Source organism: Notolepis coatsorum (assembly GCF_963971535.1).
Source record: "Notolepis coatsorum genome assembly, chromosome: 5".
NCBI lineage: Eukaryota > Metazoa > Chordata > Actinopteri > Aulopiformes > Paralepididae > Notolepis > Notolepis coatsorum.
In genome coordinates, this window is record NC_140169.1 from 19702337 (window position 1) to 19722484 (window position 20148).

Genomic DNA, 20148 nt, shown 5'->3' on the forward strand with positions numbered 1-20148 from the left:
GGATAATACTATAATTGTTAAGACAATCAGATACCAGTTAATTCAAAACCAATATTTAAGTCTTTGGCCACCGGGAAACTGAGTTAAAGAATTGAATATGTTTATAAACCAAGATAAACTACAAAATTATGTTTAGACTACACCTGGAGACATGACTAATAAATTAAGATTAGAATTGGAATAAATAAATACTCTTGTGTTAATCAAAGGACCAAAACAAGGATAATTTATGTATAAAATCTAGGGATGCTCGATATTGGCTTTTTTACCGATACCGATATACCGATATTGTCCAACTCTTAATTTCCGATACCGATATCAACCGATATCACATTTTAATGCCGATATCAGCCGTTAACACTTTAAGTGCCGAAAACGTGTTTAGGCGTCTTTCCTAGCCATGCTAAAGTTGCAGAGGACGCCCTAACTCGTCTTTAATATCAATATTTCAAAAATCTGTGATCGGAATCATATTTCTACTCTGCAGCCTTCACACACAGTTCTGAGCTCCTCTCAATCCTCTAGCGGTTCAAGAGCGCCATCTGGTGGCCGATCGGCAGAAGCGCCAAACAGGAAGTCATGTGGATGAAGTGGTGATCACCCATATTACTTCCGGGCACTCGCTATAGGTCCCGGGACTCGAGCTCGACACAATACATAGCGATCCGTTGCCAATAACTCGATAAACAACATTATTTGGACGTATATACTATTATACAACCTGGAAATGGACCGGGTATTTCGACATCCCATAATGGAAAACTGTCTACCCCACGCTGATCGCCCAACGGCCCGAGGAGACTGGGGTGAGTTTTAGCGTGTAATATTACCGTGTTCGATACTAACTGATCTGATGAACATATGACCCACATTAGATGAATGGTATAACGCTGCCCACAGAATTATAAACGCCCCCTCGCCCATCCGGTCAACATCAGATGACGTGTAGTAACTTCCAGAAGTACGTCCAGTTGGAATTTTTTATATCGCGCCGATTGCTATCAAACTGTATTTCATCATCAATATAATGCATTTGCGGCTATAAATCACGTTCTGGAGAAAGCTGCAGAAAGAGATGAAAACATACTTATACCTTAGACCATATTTTAGTATGAATATGTGAATGAAAAGGTTTAACGTTGCTACACCATGAACAATACATATAGGACCTTGAATGGGCCCTAATAATGGCAATCTAGCAATAGAATTAAAAAAGTTATAGCCCTGCAAAGAAGGGGAACTTCTCCATGTTAAATAGAGCTGGCAATGGATGGTATATCATGAATTTAGCCTTAGGCAATCAAAGTGTTAATATCGGTAGGCCGATAATATCGGACATAATTTCTATAGAAATGTAAAAAAAAGAAAAAAAAAAAAAAAAAAAAAAAAGCAATTTGAAAACCGATACCGATATTTTCCGATATCACATTTTAATGCCGATATCGGCCGATAATATCGGTAGGCCGATAATATCGGACATCCCTAATAAAATCACGTAGGAAAATACTGGAAAGATGCTAAGATATACTAGGACAAACTGAGAAGTATTATCTAAGTTTTAAATTACCACGAAGACGAAGTAGATTAAAATAAACTTAAAGGGATTTTCTCTTTGCGCTGCAAACTTGAGAAGGACGTCCCCTGGTAAACTTAAGTAATACCATCTTTGGGCTTGGACAGAGTTGTAAAATACAAAATGGCGGGTTTGCCCTCTTTCAAAATGGCCGCCGGCTAGAATCCAATTGGACAAGGAGAATGACGCCTCCCAGCTCGATCGTCAGTTGACGAAGAGCTCGGAGGCAGGGCCTAGTGTTTATAAGGAGTTACAGGAGAAAAGAAGACACACACACAGATGGAGAGATCACACCACGGCGACCAGACCAGTCCAGCAGAGCATCCTGGCTCCAGAGAAAGACCTAATTAGCTTATTAGAAATAATTTGAGAATCTGTTGATGCTTCTTTTTGATTAGCTTGGAACTTCCCAACGTGACTCTTGTAAATAGGGAGCTCATTGGAATCCAAACCCTAGTCTAGTATGCGTTTTATGCAATAAACGCATATATTCTGATTTGAGCTCTGCGTCCGTCTGCAAATCCTTCATTCAACCAGTGGAGGTTTCTCTATGACAACACGTGAAACACAAATTCACTCATAATTCATAATTACTATAAATTTACATATATATATTTTTTTTATTATTATTATTTGAAATTTTTTTATTAGAAATGTTTTCCCCTGTAATAAAAAATGCCAGTGATTTTTTTTCTTCAAAAATTGCAACAAAAAAAAAACAGCTCTGAGCAGGCCTGCACTGCAGTAATGACTGCAGTATATTTGTGCAGATGGCTGCACAGGTTGACCCAGGATTAAATAAATAATAAATAATAGCCAATCAAAATAGGCTATTAATGTCATCTAAGCACGGTCTGTGCAGTTAAACTCTTGCCATTGAATGGGGGATTTAATCATTGACAGCCCTTGCCATCCAATACACGGAGGTTGAATATGATTGGCAGCCTTGAAAATCCAATCAGAGGTTGCTGCATTGCACAGTCAAAACGGGTCCAGCTGCAGGTCCGTAGGTTAGGTTTAGCTGGGGCCAATCTCAAGTTTCTCAAGTTTCTTTATTAGTTGTCATGCAGAATACTTTTATACAAAATGTAACAGAAAGAAACATTTTGTATAAAAGTATTCTGTACTTCTGTATGACAACTAATAAAGAAACTTGAGAAACTTGAAATTGGCCCAAGCTAAACCTAATCTACGGACCTGCAGCTGGACTGGTTTCACTGTGTGAAAGAGCAAGCTAGTAGTTTAGTAAGCTGTACAGCTATAACAACACAGTAGGCTAAATTAAACTTTGCGCCAACATTAGGACCAAAGTATAAACCAGCAACTGAGCAACATGAAGAAGTGGACTTATGCATCTGGATCAGAAAAAAAGTTGTGAATGAAAAAGTAAGTAGGCTACAGTGTTTGTAAAAGCTTGTATGTGTAGCACCCTGAAAATAGGGCTATTATTCAGAGGTGCTGACTTGCCTTTTATCTCCCCTTTGTGCACAAAGACATGTTGACTAGTTTCCATTAATATTCTCACGAACAATGACGCAGGCTCCTCCTTCTTCTACCGGCTGAAATATGGATTATAAACTGCATTACTGGATCCATATCTACCATCCTTTTCCCTTTGTGGCTAGTTGGCGGCCAGCAGGGGGCGGTGGCAGGCAGAGAGCGTACGAGAGAGCCGGGGAAGCGAGTGAATGGAGGCGGAAGAGGGAAGACGTGTCTCTTCGAGTTGGGACTTTGTTGTGAACAGACGTGTCTCTGAGAGCCCCTGTTGTGAAGCACACGGGCGGACGAACTGAACTTGAGTATGTGACGGGTTATTTTAGAGAAGTAATCGTAGTGGAGCATTGCATGTTTTCCCCACTGAATAACCCTAGTGATATACAACGAGTTATCCTAGAAGAAAGGCGGCAGGGCTCGAGACTAACGATGTCCCGTCGTCCCGGGGACGATCAAATATTGATTTGGGACGAACATAAATCTTTGCTGGGACGCATCCGGGACGGAGAGGATTTTTTTTTGACAGGAAATGTCAATTGGCCGACTGTCAGTGCGCGCATATATTGCTGTCAAATGGTGAATGTCTCGTGCTGACTGAGTTCACTGAAGTCTAAACGTAGCGTGATTTGCCAAATCCAATGACTATCTCCGCCTCCCAACGCAGCAATACGCTCATCCAGCATCAAGTTCCTACCCACCTCTCCTCCGGTACAGTACGTGCTGTGCACCGTACGATTGCAACGGTGCGGAACCTTTTTTTGCGGAACTTAAATCCCCACGTAATTTATCAACAACACTGCGGTCTGCTGTGAGCATTATAAAACAAACGTGTGTTTAACCGACCGTGAATTAAAGTGTCAATGCTGTTTGTCATTTTAACAGCAGATACTTTCTTAAATGCCATCCTCCCGACAGAGCAGTGTGACGGGGAGCTCTGATGGGTTCGATTGCTGGTGTTAGCATTAGCTGAAGAGCTAGTTTTAGCTTAACGTTACCTTGGCTAAAGTTGGGACTATTCATAATCCAGCAATAATGGCTGCAGACCTGCAAGCAAAGTACAGCAAGTTGGCAAAGGAGTATTCCAACGTAAATCACATTTTCACCAGTAAAGTTAGTCTTTCCATCTGCAGCTACATGCTAGCTAACCTAGCTCATGTTAGCGTCGTCACTGAACCACCTCGCGTACACAATTAATGACATGTTGCGGACAGCCATATCGGTGACAATGTTTAGCTTTTAGTGCCAAATGATAAGAGTCTGAGGCGGAGTCTCAAAAGAGAATGTTGAATATTTATTGCGCAAAAATCACAACAGATCCTCTCCAACGGAGCCTTGTAGCTGAGTAGGGTATATCTGCAGAGCCACTTGGTAACGAGTGCAACACCGTGTAATGTCCGTGTGGATCGTTGGAGTAGGGTATATCTGCAGTGCTGCAGCCCCATACTCAGTGTATAGATTTGTATTAGTATCATAATCAATCACCTGTTGTTGAATAAATACCATTACTTTCTAGTTATTACTAAAAAACAGTATATATAAAACAGTAGCTGAAAAAAAAAGAAAAAAAAAGTATAATTTATATAATTTAATAAAAAAAAATAATGTATGCACTGGCCCAGTATTAACTCTTTTGGTGTGGGTAACGTATATATGATTAACCCCTTCCTACCCAACTCTCCCCTTTTCATTGTAAGGTTTCTAGTGGTCATCAAGGGAGGGTACTGCTTGAGGGAGGAATGAATCTATTTAGGCATATCAGTCACTAGGTGTGGGAGGGCCCACGGAGGTAATCAGGGAAGTGAGAGCGAGTTGGGGAGTACTGCTGACCGCCCCGGAGAGGCGAGGAGGACCAGAGGCGTGAATATTAAAGGCAACCAACTTGTGTTCAGCTTTTCGTTCAGCGTTTCTCTGATTGGCTACACGGCCATGTGACCGCCCTAGCACACGCCCTTTTCCGCTGAGAGACGCGGCAGAAGCGCTGGTCGAACCAACGCGCTGGTCGAACCAGTTCAGACAGAGGTGTTTATTTATATTAATAAACATATCTACTAGAAACACTGGTGTTCTGTTGTGTGACTGTACTAAACTCTTCCACCACATGACCGACATTTGACATACAGTACACCTCCTATCTATGTTGGGATTATGTTTGGTCATGACAAAACAATAAAAATCGCTACTGTTAGTAATGCTGCCACCACCCACTTCAATGACAGAGCTCTCATATTTGCGAATGCATAAACTATATCTTAAATTATGGCGATGTGTCTAATATGGCTGTCGCGAAGTCATTGATAAGCGACAGCCATATTAGACACATAGCCATAAATTAAGATATAGTTTATGCATTCGCAAAATATGAGAGCGCTGTCATTGAAGGGCTTCCTACAACAGAGCACCGCCGCTGCTGCTGCTGAAGCTGGATCAAGCCGCAGGCGGCGCACGGAAGCCGGGGAAAAACCACCGCGTCGCCCCGCTGGCGCTTCAGCAGCCTCCACGGGCGAAATAACATATAACGTTACAGCGTACAGTTCCACACTGATGTACAGTGAGTGTTTAATATGGCTGTCGCGAAGTCATTGATAAGCGACAGCCATATTAGACACATAGCCATAATTTAAGATATAGTTTATGCATTTGCAAAATATGAGAGCGCTGTCATTGAAGGGCTTCCTACAACGGAGCACCGCCGCTGCTGCTGCTGGAGCTGAAGTGATGTACAGTGACGAGTGAATCTGGTTGTTAAAAACGCGAAACATAATAACGTTACGCTTTCTAGTTCAGCGCATTTCATAACTGTATGGGCTTTGTTTATACTTCAGAGGTGATGTACAGTGACGAGTGAATCTGGTAGTTGGTTGTTAAAAACGCGAAACATAATAATCAGTCAGCAGCGCTTCACTGCTACCGCAGCTGAACACAAGTTGGTTGGTACAGCAGCTTAAGTTGGTTGGTAGTGGTACACAAGTTGGTTGCCCGCGCTGCCGCTAGCTCCTTGGATTTCATTTGGGACGTGGGAGGGGCTGCCGCTTGCCTGCGTGTGGGGGCGGGGGGTCGCGGCCAATCAGAGAAAAGCCGAACACAAGTTGGTTGCCTTTAATATTCACGCGGACCAGAGTACCAAACCAGGTTGGTAAATCCCGGGCCCCATTCACTCCCACTGCCTGGTCCCAGTTTGACGCTCCAGGCCCAAAGACGAGGGTGAAGTCAGACGGAGCTCTACTGTGTCCAGCTACCTTGTGACTGCCAGCAACCGTTCCCATGAAGCAGGGATAATCCACCCTGCTACATTTGGCGTCACGAACAGGATCAACATCCTAACTTACTCCCTTGACCGAGACCCGTAGAGAGACCCACGATGTCCGGGGAGGAGACCCACGCCGCGCAGGAGATGGCGGCGAAGTTTGAGGAGCTGCAGGAGGAGTGTCAGACTCAGGCGGCACTACTAAAGCAGCAAGCCGCAGCGATGAAGGAGTTGACCGAACAGGCGCTCCAAGAGAAGCGCTACACTCAGGCGGCCCTACAAGAGCTACAAGAGGGCCGGGACGCGAAGTTTGAGGAGCTACAGGAGGAGTGTCGGACGCAGGCGGCACTACTGACGCAGCAAGCCGAAGCGATGAAGGAGATGACCGAACAGGCACTCCAAGAGAAGCGCTACACTCAGACGGTCCTAAAAGAGCAACGAGACGGCCAGGACGCCGCCACCAAGGTAAAGAAAGAGGAGGCCGAAACCATGGAGGAATTGACAGCACAAGTGAAGGCCCTGGCGAACAGAGCCCACACACAAGCTGGCCTCCTGGACCGACAGGCGCTGGCCCTGGAAAAGACCCAAGCCGCCCTCGACAGAGAAGGCCGCGAATCCCGCGCAGGCCCCTCGACCGTGTATGTCCAACGGGACCGAAAGTGTAGCGAGTTCGGAGGGGGAAAAGAGAGCCGCCGGTGGAAGACTGGATCCGAGACATGAAAGCGCATTTCCAGACCAGCAGAGTGCCCGGCGACGAACAGGCGGAGTTCGTACAACAGCATCTAAAAGGCGAGGCTAAACGGACGGTGCGCTTCGTGCTAGAAGGGACCGCCCCGGAGCCGGACACCGTGTTCCGATTGCTGCAGGAGACATACGGAGACAAGACCCCGGTCAGTGTCCGCCTGTTGGAGTTCCTCGACCGCCGACAAATAGATGGCGAGACCGTGAGGGAGTTTGCTTACGACCTACAAGAGCGGATGCGTCGCATACAGGGCCGAGACCCCCAACGAGTCGCGGATCCTGCCGCCCAGCTGCAGGAGCAGTTTGTGATAGGCCTGAGGGATGGGATGCTGCGACAGGAGAAGAGGAAGTACGTAAAGGAGGACGGGGGGCGGACGTTTCTCGAATTGATGATGGCGGCGATAGACTGGTCCGAAGAGGAGATGGTCCTGCCCCCCACTAGGGGTGGCGCCCGGGCCCTGGTCCATGCCGCGGAGGGACGAGAGGCCCCGCTGAGCGAAGACGCTATACAGGAAGCTATTAAGCTGCTCTTCGCAGGGCAGGAGCAACTCTTCCAGGCCGTCCAACAGACGCAAGACGCGACCCAGAGAGGCGGCCCCGGACGGCGACGCAGAGACGACGCGCCCGCCGCTAAGCGGGAACCGCCCCGCCGGGACGAAGAGGGCAGGTTGATTTGCTATGCTTGCAATCAGCCGGGCCACATCAGCAGGGATTGCCCCCACCCCGCCAGCGAGCCACACCCAGCCTCTGCTCCCACCCCCGAAGCTCCGGGCCCGTCAGGGTACCGACCCGGACCCCGAAGGGCAGTCGACGCCGTCATAACCAGAGTCGCCGACTCGGCCGCGGAGGGCACCGAGACGCAAGACGTGCACGGGGAATGCCTCACCCTAGACGTCCAGATCGACGGGGTCGAGACCCGCTGCCTCTTCGACATCGCCGCCGAAGTCACCACCATGAACGAAAGCCACTTCCGAAGACACTTCCCGCGGTCGAGGTTGACCCCTCCAACTGGATCACCCTCATCGCCGCCAACGGGTTGAAGATCCCCGTAGTGGGGTGTCTCTACGCCGAGGTGAAGTGCCTAGATATGACATTTACGGGGAAATGCATATTCATACTAAAAGACGATCCCGCCAGAGTGGACCCAGGAGACGCCGTCCAGGGACTTCTGGGCATGAATGTGCTCTGCGGGGTAGACGGCCTGTTCAAGGGGATCAAGGGGATGCGCCCGGCGAGCCGAAGACGTGTCGACGCTAGAAGCATCGCCATACGCCGTGTGGTCGCCGCCATGGCCCAAGAAGCCCGAGAGTGTACCGCCCCCGGGAAGAATGGGGTATGTCAAGGTGGCCGGCAGAGAGCCGGTGGTCATTCCCCCACACAGCGAAGCGATCGTCTCAGGCCGCTGTGAGACGATGGCGGGGATGCGGCGTCCCGTGATGCTAGAGAACACGCCGAGTGCCAACCTGCCCCCCCGGACTACTGGTGGCGAACGTGTTGGCATACGCCCGACAGGGAAGAGTGCCTGTGCGGGTGTTGAACCCGACCAATGTCGAGATGGTGCTCAGACCCCGGTCCAGGCTGGCGGAGCTCCACTGCCCCCGGCAGGTACGGCCTAAAGAGAGGATGACCGTGGAGTGACGGCGATTGAGACTCAAGACAGCCCGCCCGAGGTGGAGCTGTACGGGAGGACCCGAGGGCTCGCCGTGGCCGTACAGGCGAACCTGCAGGATCTCACACCGGCCCAAGTGAGCCGGTTAAATCAAGTGTTGGAGAAACACAAGGCGGTGTTCTCCGTAGATGACGGGGACTATGGTTATACAACCACGGTCACTCACTACGTCCCCACCGGTGACGCACACCCGGTCAAGCAACGACACCGCCGAATACCGCCCCACGTGTTCCAAGAAGTAAAGCGGCACATACAAGACCTGGTGAACCAGGGTGTCCTGGTAGAGAGCTGCAGTCCGTGGGCGTCACCAGCCGTGATCGTCATAAAGAAGGACGGCTCCGTGCGGTTCTGCTGCGATTACCGCCGCCTAAATAACGTGACGCACCGGGATGCGTACCCCCTACCTCGTATCGAGGAGTCCCTAGACGCCTTGGGACAGGCCAGGATCTTCTCCTCGCTCGATCTCACCGCCAGCTACTTCCAGGTGGCGGTGAAAGAAGAAGACCAAGAGAAGACGGCCGTCACGATGCCCTTCGGCCTCTATCAGTGGACCCGTATGCCCTTTGGGCTGTGTAACGCACCAGCGACATTCCAGCGGTTGATGACCGCCGTGCTGGGGGACCTGGCCTTCGACGTCCTACTTGTCTATCTAGACGACGTCTTGGTGTTCGCCAGTGACTTCGAGAGTCACTGTCAGAAGTTGGACCTGGTGTTTGGACGGCTTCGGGAGCATGGGCTCAAACTCAAGCCCCGAAAGTGCTTCCTTCTGAAGACCGAGGTCAAGTTCCTGGGGCACATCGTCTCCGCAGCAGGCATACAGGTCGACACCGACAAAGTGAAGGCATTGGAGGACTGGCCGGCGCCACGCTCAGCGAAGGAAGTGAGGCAGGTGATCGGGTTAATGTCCTATTATCGGCGGTTCGTGCCCCGCTTCGCCCAGGTGGCCCAGCCACTGCACGCCCTGATGGGGAAAGAAAAAAAGGGGTTCACCAAAGGCCGGCCCGAGGCCTTCAAGTGGACTCCGCAGTGTCAGACGGCCTTCGACCATCTGCGGAAGTGCCTCTTGACACCCCCGGTGCTGGCCTACCCCGACCTCCAGCTCCCCTTCATAGTGACCACAGACGGGAGTTACTTGGGACTGGGAGCGGTACTAAGTCAGAAACAAGAGGGCGTGGAGCGAGTCATCGCCTTTGCGAGCCGAGGCCTGCGTGGGTCCGAAAGGAATGACCAAAATTATAGTGCGTTCAAGCTGGAACTCCTCGCCCTGAAGTGGGCGGTCACTGAGAAGTTCAGAGACCTCTTGATGTACGCCCAGTTCACCGTGATCACCGACCACAACCCGCTGAGGCACCTCGGCACGGCCAACCTGGGAGCAGTGGAGCAGCTCAGCTTGCGGAGTACGACTTCGTGATGCACTACAAACCTGGTCGACTCAACCAGAACGCAGATGCCCTGTCTTGCATGCCAATGCGATCAGAACCCGAAGTGGAAGACACCGAGAAAGACTTCCTAACGATACCCGCGACCGGCACTCACACCCGTCAGGGTCTCCAGGAACGGACCGCTCCATTGTCCGTCCCCGCCCCAGTCGCCCGCGATGGCTACGTCATGGTCCCAGCGGAGGAAGTACAGGCCCTGCTGTGCCCCGGGAGACCGACAGAGACGTGGGAGGCCCCGAGTGTCAGCGCACGACAGATAGCGGCACAGAAGGGGAACAGCGGATATGACTGGGCGGAAATGCGGCAACTTCAGGCAGACGACCCCGAGTTGGGTCCGGTGTGGCGGGCGGTGACGCAGGGGGTCCCTCCCACTAAAGTACAGCTGAAAGAAGGAGACCCGAAACTCTGCAAGTTATACGGGCAGTGGGAGCGGTTCCGTCTGCACCAACAAGTACTGTTTCGGCACGTCAGCGATCCCCGCAACGGGGAGGAGGTTCTCCAGCTGGTGGTGCCCACAGCCCTGCGACGGAGGATCTACGAGACACAGCACGAAGATGCGGGACACTACGGGGGACGAGGGACGGTGGACCTGATGAGGCAAGGTTATTACTGGATCGGAATGGCAGAAGAGGTGAAGAAATGGGTGCAGCAATGCAAGCGATGTGCATTAGTCCGCGATGTGTTCCCTAAAGCCCAGGCCCAGATGACCTGCACTAACGTGACGGCACCAATGGAGGTCCTGGCCATGGACTTCACCGTATTGGAGAGGTCGGCGGGTGGCTACGAGAACGTACTGGTGCTGACCGATATGTTCACTATTGCCGTACCGACCAAAGACCAGACTGCGAAGACCACCGCCGCTGCCATCATCAAGTACTGGTTCGTATACTACGGTTGCCCTGCCCGACTCCATGCCGATCAAGGGCGAAATTTCGAGTCGAGCGTCATCAAGGAGCTCTGCCGACTGTACGGAATTTCAAAGAGCCGCACCACGTCTTACCATCCCCAGGGGAATGGGCAATGCGAGAGGTTCAATCGGACAATGCATGACATGCTGCGTAGTCTGCCCGCAGAGAAGAAGCGGGACTGGAAGGAGCACCTACCCGAGTTGGTACTTACGTACAACTGCCACGTGCACTCCTCCACGGGATACTCTCCCTTCTACCTGCTCTTCGGGAGGGACGCTAGGATGCCCCGGGATGTCCTGGGGGGCAGAGACGTCATTGAGGAGGAGGCGGCGGACCTGGACGAGTGGGTACAGAGTCACCACGAGTGACTAAAGACCGCCGCGGAGGCCGCCGAGGCAGGCGTCTCATCGACGCAAGAGGATTTACGACAGGAAGAGCAGAGGTGCACTCCTGCGGGCCGGAGACCGGGTCCTGATACGCGACCACCGAATCCGGGGCCGTAATAAGATACAGGACAAGTGGGAGCCTACGTCGTATGTGGTGGTTAAGCAGAGCCACGAAGGGACGCCCGTGTTCACGGTCAGGCCCGAAGCAGGGGGTCCAGAAAGGACCGTGCATCGAGACCAGCTCAAGACCTGTCCCTTCCCGGCTTCTGACCCGGAAGTGCGGGCGAGGGCCTCTCGACAGATCCCGGTGGCACCGCGGAGCTCGTCCGAATCAGACATCGGAGGTGCTTTCGGGCACCGGCGGGAACCGCATCCTAGGGCGTGTAACCACCCCGGGCCCCTGCGGGACGCCCCTGAAGAGGCCGCGAGCGCCGAGTCAGAGGTGGAGTCGACCCCCTCAGGATAGGATGGGGAAGACGGCGGAGGCGGAGTCGAGGATGAGGCCGCTGGCGGTCCACCGATGGCCCCGGAGGGCGAGGCGGTGGTCCATGACCCGCCAACGGGCACGGAAGAATCCGACACGGAGTCGGAGGTGGGAGAAGTGGAACCCCCCCGAGTGAAACCCGCCCGGCCCCAGAGGAGCACCAGAGGTCGGCTACCCGCTCGGTATCGCCAGGACTACGTGCTCAAGAGTGTGTTTGTTGAACAGTGTGTCCAACTCATGAAGGAGTGTGTGAAACTGTTAGCATAATGTGTGATTGTCGATCTATGTGTGGAACTGTTGGTCTCAGGATCGTTTTCATGCATGCGTTGGTTGGTGTTTCATTGAGTTAACTTGCAGAGGACTTAGCAAGTTCAAAGTGGGGGGAAATTTAGCACCCTGAAAATAGGGCTATTATTCAGAGGTGCTGACTTGCCTTTTATCTCCCCTTTGTGCACAAAGACATGTTGACTAGTTTCCAGTAATATTCTCACGAACAATGACGCGGGCTCCTCCTTCTTCTACCGGCTGAAATATGGATTATAAACGGCATTACTGGATCCATATCTACCATCCTTTTCCCTGTGTGGCTAGTTGGCGGCCAGCAGGGGGCGGTGGCAGGCAGAGAGTGTACGAGAGAGCCGGGGAAGCGAGTGAATGGAGGCGGAAGAGGGAAGACGTGTCTCTTCGAGTTGGGACTTTGTTGTGAACAGACGTGTCTCGGAGAGCCCCTGTTGTGAAGCACACGGGCGGACGAACTGAACTTGAGTATGTGACGGGTTATTTTAGAGAAGTAATCGTAGTGGAGCATTGCATGTTTTCCCCACTGAATAACCCTAGTGATATACAACGAGTTATCCTAGAAGAAAGGCGGTATAGCCAACTGTGGCTTAAGTTAAAGATATTCCCTCCAGTGAGGTGCCCCGCCAGCGTGGCGTGAAGAGGACCGGTGTTTAGAGACACCCTGCGTTATTATATAGCACGGCTAGCAGGAGGGCTGTTTTGGGACCCAGAGTGTAGCTTCAGTGTGAGTGAGGGCAAGGTATGGATGCGCGTTGACTCCGCACCGGCTGTCTACAACCAGTCTACACCGACGGCAACGTCGGCGCTGCACCGGCTGTCTTCAACAGAGGTCGCCATCACCCAGCACACGCTCTCAGCCAGCTTCTGTCCCTCTGCTCCAGCCCCGCTTGCTAGCGCCCGCGACGAGAGCGTTCGACGCCATCTTGCTATCCGGACGGTGGTGGCGTGGCGAGGCCGCCATCTTGGTTGAGTACATTAGGGCTTCGGTGCCCAGGATCTTATTGCACAGTGTGATGCGGCCTGCAGGCAAAGTTAACGTTGCTAACTACAGTTCTTAGGGGTACCCCATAAACAATACATGCCGGCATTAGTTTAGGACTTTTGTTCTGGTACAGTGGGCCCACATTTTTGGTTTCTTTTGAGTGTGATAACGTGTTTGTTCTTTAATAATATTTTCCCATCTAATTAACCCTTTCCCTGTGGGGAGGTTACAGACCTGGTGCATCATAAGTAAAGCCTTAGAGAGGTACTGTTCTTGCCATATAATTAAAGCCTGATAGAGGTATTACACATGGTACCGACCCAGACGTGGGTGATGAGTCAAACACATTGAAGTATATTATCCCTGATACTAACCCAGAGGTGGGTGTATAATATACATGTCTATGAGGTATTGAGTTACAAACGGAGCTATAGTGGGACTTCAGTCCATTTGACCACTCCTATTAAATCATTGTAACTGAACAGTACAATTAACATTAAACATTAGATGGGATTCTGTGTGCGTGTCCATTCCTGTGCCCAGTATTAACTCTTTTGGTGTGGGTAACGTATATATGATTAACCCCTTCCTACCCAACTCTCCCCTTTTCATTGTAAGGTTTCTAGTGGTCATCAAGGGAGGGTACTGCTTGCGGGAGGAACGAATCTATTTAGGCATATCAGTCACTAGGTGTGGGAGGGCCCACGGAGGTAATCGGGGAAGTGAGAGCGAGTTGGGGAGTACTGCTGACCGCCCCGGAGAGGTGAGGAGGACCAGAGTACCAAACCAGGTTGGTAAATCCCGGGCCCCATTCACTCCCACTGCCGGGTCCCAGTTTGACGCTCCAGGCCGAAAGACGAGGGTGCAGTCAGACGGAGCTCTACTGTGTCCAGCTACCTTGTGACTGCCAGCAACCGTTCCCACGAAGCAGGGATAATCCACCCTGCTACATATGCTAACAGTAGCTAGCCAGCTTAGCCTACATCACAATGATGATCACCAAGCTAACTTACTGTACACACTGTAGGGCTGGGCAATTAATCAAAACAGAATCGCAATATCGATTCATAGACCTATGCAATCTCATTTCTAAGTTATGACGATTTTTCTTTTATTATTATTATTATTTATTTTTTTACTTTTAAAATAATTTTATCTGGGTTGAACATGATTTGTGGAACTCCCTCTGGTGTTGTGGTTGTGGTATTCACTGACCTTTAGGAAGTATTTCGACATGCACATGGGTATCTTAGTGGTGTAGTGTATCTTGTAGACCAGGACCATTGCAAGTTGCTGTACTCTGTCGTCTACTCTAAGCCATCCTAGGTTGTCAAAGTGGGCAGGGGTGAGGTGGGTTTTAGGAGTAAGGTCAAGCAGTAGTCTGACCAGTTTGTTTTGTGATGTTTGCCTTTGAGGTGCTTTGGTACCATGAGGTGCAAGCATAGTCGTAGTACCCTTGAATGAGTGCTCCTGTTAGAGTCTTCAAGGTATTCTTGTTTACCAGAGAGGAGATCCGGTACAGGAATCTAGTTTGTTGGTTGACTTAGTTTTATTACATTGGATCCCATTTTGTCACAGGAAAGATTTGCCTCTATAGGATGGAACCCAGGTAGGTAATTTCATCTTTCCTTTTAAGATACGATAAGATATTCCTTTATTGATCCCCTTGGGGAAATTCAGGCATCATAGCATCATGGGGGAAGGGGGGGGGGGGGTACAGGTAGTGAAAACAACACAAGCAGTGTAAACAAATAGGTCAATATAATTTACTATCTAACTAACTGAAATATATTTTCACAGTGTCACATAAGGTGCCGTATGCATAAGGTAGTGTTATAATTTACTATCTAACTAACTGAAATATACATTATTCATTATTCACAGTATCACAGTATCCACATAAGGTGCAGTATGCATAAGGTAGTGTTATTGTCCTACTTGGGTTCCTATTAGTTCTAGGTCGATGTCTGGCAGCAGTCCCTGCCCACTATTGTGGAGCCTGATGGCCACTGGTATGAAGGACTGTCCGAGGCGGTTAGTTGAGTGTCGGGGGGTATGAGTCTGTGGCTTCCTTGTCACCTTCACCTAATATGTTTTAATCTGGTCAGGTGCGCTGTATATGATTTCATCTGGTCAGGTGCGCTGTCACCTAATATGATTTCATCTGGTCAGGTGCGCTGTCACCTAATATGTTTTCATCTGGTCAGGTCCGCTGTCACCTAATGTTAATATGTTTTCATCTGTGTCCACTGACCACTGACACACAGTGGGGGATGTTTTAAAAATATATTTTAATTAGTGCTGTCAAACGATTAAAATATTTAACTCGATTAATCGCATGATTGTCCATAGTTAACTCACGATTAATCGCAAATTAATCGCATTTTTTATTTTTATTTTTTTTACCTTAAACAGATCTTTTTCAAGTTCCAAGTTTTAATACTCTTATCAACATGCGAGTCAACAAATGCTTGCTTTGTGCAGCCATTTAACACAAAAGGATGACCCTCATGCATTGCAAATTTGCATCAAATTCAAAACAGAGTGATGCACAAAATAACTTAAAAGAAAATAATAATTTAAAACAATGAATAAAGTGTGCATGAAATAATAGGGGAAAGAAAACGTTAGGAACTTGTTACATTCACACACACAAGGGCTGATTAATCACACACCCCCCTCTCTCCCTCACACACACACTCTCTAGCTCTTTTTCTCTTTTGCCCCTTCCTCATCTCTCTCACCCCCCTCTCTCTCTATATCTCACACACACACACACACACACACACACACACACACACACACACACACACACACACACACACACACACACACACACACACACACACACACACACACACACACACACACACACACACACACACACACACACACACACACACACACACACTTCAGAAACAAACATAGTATCAATGAGAGCATCAATAATACACCTGAGTGAAGTCTAGTAAAAAAAAAAATAAAAAAAAAATATATATATATATATATATTTTTTTTTTAGTTAATCTTGAGTTAAAAAAATTAGTGGCATTAATAGAATCGGGAGTTAACGCGATATTAACGCGATATATTTGACAGCCTTAATTTTAATATATAATATAATATAATAATTTGTGCTTCACCTAAAAATTTGGTCAGCAGCCTCCACTGCATTCAACCTACTGGGTGATTATACAGAGTGTGTAAACTATTGAAACAGCGCAGAGTAATCTACTAGAATACCAGAATACATCACGACAATCAACAAGCTTTATTACCATACCTACTTTTAAATAAAACACAGAAGAGGAGACAAAACACTGGTGTCTGTAGACCGACTTTGAAATAAAACCCTGAACTATTCAGGTATATTTGAGTCCTTCCCTTATTTGTGGAACATTTATAAAATAAAAAAGTAGTCCACTTTGAAAAAAGACTACCATGTGTAGACCTACTTTGAAATAAAACACAGAAGAGGAGAAAAAACATTGGCATCTGTAGACCTACTTTGAAATAAAACCCTGAACTATGCAGCTCTATTTGAGTCCTTCCCTTATTTGTGGAAAATCTATCAAATAAAAAGAAATGTTTGTGTTGTTCGCAAATTTCGCACCACATATCAGGCATACAGGTAAGCCTGCATAGTTAGTCGTGAAAGCAAATGAATCTGTCCACACTGAATTAAACCCTCTATTTTCCTCAGACTTTCCTTTTTTTGGGATGTATCCATGGTTAGCTTACTGGGGGGTCGGAAACTCAAGATTAGCCACTTGCAGACGGCAGGGAGAGGCGCGGGGTGTGACATACTGTATATTTTAGTTGATGAAATATTTTAGTTGACGAAATATTTTTTCATTTCAGTGTCAGAGTATGACCTCGATCTCCAAAATGTTGACCAGCTGAGTGGCTAAAGAGCCGCAGGTTGCCGACCCCTGGGTTATGGTTAGGGGTTAGGGTAAGGTTAGGTTATTGTTTGGTTAATTTGAGGGTAAGGTTAAGTTAAGGGTTTAGGTACATTTTAGGGTAAGGGTTAGGTTGTTAGGTTAAGGGTTAGATACATTTTAGGGTAAGGGTTGGGTTAAAGGTTAATCTTAGGGTAAGGGTTAGGGTATGGTTAGGTTAAGGGTTATGTTAAGGTAAGGTTAATATTAGGGTAAGGGTTATGTTAAGGTAAGGTTAATATTGGGGTAAGGGTTAGGTTAAGGTAAGGTACGGTTAGGGTAAGGTTAGGGTTTAAGGTACGGTTATTGTAAGGAGTTTGGAAATGTATTTAAGTCTATGGAATGCCCCCACAATGCATGAAAACATGGCTGTGTGTGTGTGTCTGTCTATGTAGCCATAGTGACAAGACTGTTGAGGACAGTCAGTGTCTCTCTGCCTGTGGTCACACTATGCTGTCACTAACACTCCTGTCACACACTCCTGTCACACACGCATGCACGCACACACACACACCACACGCACACACACACACACACACACACACACACACACACACACACACACACACACACACACACACACACACACACACACACACACACACACACACACACACACACACACACACACACACACACACACACACACACACACACACACACACACACACACACACACACACACACACACACACACACACACACACACACACACACACACACACACACACAGCCTACCATATTGTAGTTTGGGAACAGGCCAGCTGGTGACGCTGTGTCAACCGGAAATGACAGAAACGGTTTGAGGTTCAGACTGCTCTGCATCATCACTGAGGGACCGCCTACCAGCGCCCTCGGCAACACCCCGCCCACCTGGCCACAACCACTTCCTGAGAAAAGAAAAGCCAGATGGCAGAGGTTAGATTTGATTAAAAAAAAGCCTTGTTTTAAAACCTGCAGACATTTATTTACACTTTATTTAAACTCAGGAGACACTGGGAGTACACATCGCATATGAGGTTACAAAACACACACAATCAATCTAAAACATCCAATAAAGTACAGCTCATATGCAATATCACATCAGAGAAAGCAATTACAAGTCCATGTAGGACGGTTACTTATAAAAATAAATGTCCAAAAGAGAATACTCAGTGTTAGGTCACAAGAGATTCCATGATTCCGCTGCATCAATACACGGTAGTAGGCGTGGCCAACCCCCTTTTCATTGTTCTTGTGTACCGTGATGACTTTATCCTGCAATTCACAGACTTTCTGTCAAATACCACGCCCCAACTTTGATATAATCCTGATTATTGGTGACTCTAAGCCACTTGTGAATGAATTTATGCATCTGGTTGGATCTTTTAATCTCGCACAGTTTACTACTGGCCCCACTCACAAGCTCACCAACCTTTTTGAAATTTAAGAGCTACTTCATGGGCAGTGATGCCACAGATTACTTGTAAAAGTAATCTGATTACTGATTACTGATTACTCCTTTAAAAAATAATCCAAGTTACTTTACTGATTACTTGATTATCAGAGTAACTTAGTTACTTTGAAAGTAACTAGGTTACGAAGTCGTCGTCGTTCCCCCAACAGTTTTTTTTAAACGCTTTATTGAAAGTGCATAAATTGTTTTTAACCCTTAGGAGTCACGCTGGAGCTTTGAACCCGTCGGCGGACAACAAAAGAAATTCGAATCCCTATAAATGCTCAAAAAGGACATCTTTTCAGAAATCGATAAAAATAGAAAAATGGCCATTTCTAGTGCTTTAACATGTAAGGTATAGGTCCCCCAACTTGCTAAACCTAATACGACTTGTAAATACGTTTAATTCTTGCTAGATGGTATGCTTGTAATAATCTCCATTTGCGATAAAAACTACATCGCGTGTCACATCCATGGACGCGCGCACACACCAACAGCGCATAGGTGTTAATCACTGAGTGATCTAATATGCATATTCTTCAGCGCGAGAGGGGGGGGTTGTGTTTCTCACTGTCTGTCGTTGATAATATAATCTGGTCCTGCATTATTATTATTATCATTCTCTCTCGAGAATACACAGGACCCGACGGAACGTTAATTTATGTATTAAAAGTAGTCTTATGCTTTTCATCCTCGCCCGTGTATATACCCACGTCGCGCTAAAACAACATAAACTACTGTATGGCAGACAGAGTGCGTGTGTTATGAGTTATCTCGCAGTTCATTCAAGCGCGCATCACGGTCATGACAGCTCTCTAGAGTAGAACGGTGCGCTCACAGGGGCGTAGCTGGAGATTCTGGGCCCCATGAAAGAAACAATTTGTGGGCCCCCCAATCTATTAAAAAATGTGGGGCCCCCAATCTATAAAAAAATTTGGGGCATTTGCTGGGCCCTTGGAATCATCCTAACCCCCCCCCCCCCAGCTACTCCCCTGCACACACACACACTCTCTCTCTCTCTCTCAAACAGAGAAATCAAAAGAAATCAGTACATTACAGAAGGAATTTCTTGTACAGTCTAGTACAGTGGTAGACAATATTGTCACAAGGAAAGATGAATGGATTGATGTTGTAGTCTGAAAAAATGCCAGGAAATGCTCAGAGAATTGTTGCATATATAGAACACAAATGTAGTACATTAGGCATATACTGTAGACACCACATATACTGTAGACACCACATATACTGTAGACACCACATATACTGTATAGACACCATATATACTGTAGACACCACATATACATATTCTTTCTTTCTTTCTCTCTCTCTCTCTCTCTCTCTCTCTCTCTCTCTCTCTCTCTCTCTCTCTCTCTCTCTCTCTGTTGTGGGTGTGGTTTTCAATTGCAAATATAGCACTTATAGTGAAATACCAGAGCCAATGGCCCATGATTAGGTATGCAGATGGTGTTTCTTTTCTTTGGTAGACAATATTGTCACAAGGAAAGATGAATGGATTGATGTTGTAGTCTGAAAAAATGCCAGGAAATGCTCA

The 20148-nt window shown here is 48.0% G+C and overlaps 1 protein-coding gene across 1 annotated transcript in view; it reads right to left on the minus strand.

Annotated features, from left to right (window-relative positions):
* The window catches only part of znf385b (zinc finger protein 385B), a 463674-nt gene that overhangs the window by 91227 nt on the left and 352299 nt on the right, over window positions 1-20148 (minus strand). Inside the window, exon 5 of the mRNA XM_084314029.1 lies at window positions 17900-18051. Coding sequence (XP_084170155.1) covers window positions 17900-18051 — 152 coding nt within the window. The remainder of the gene's footprint in view (window positions 1-17899; window positions 18052-20148) is intronic.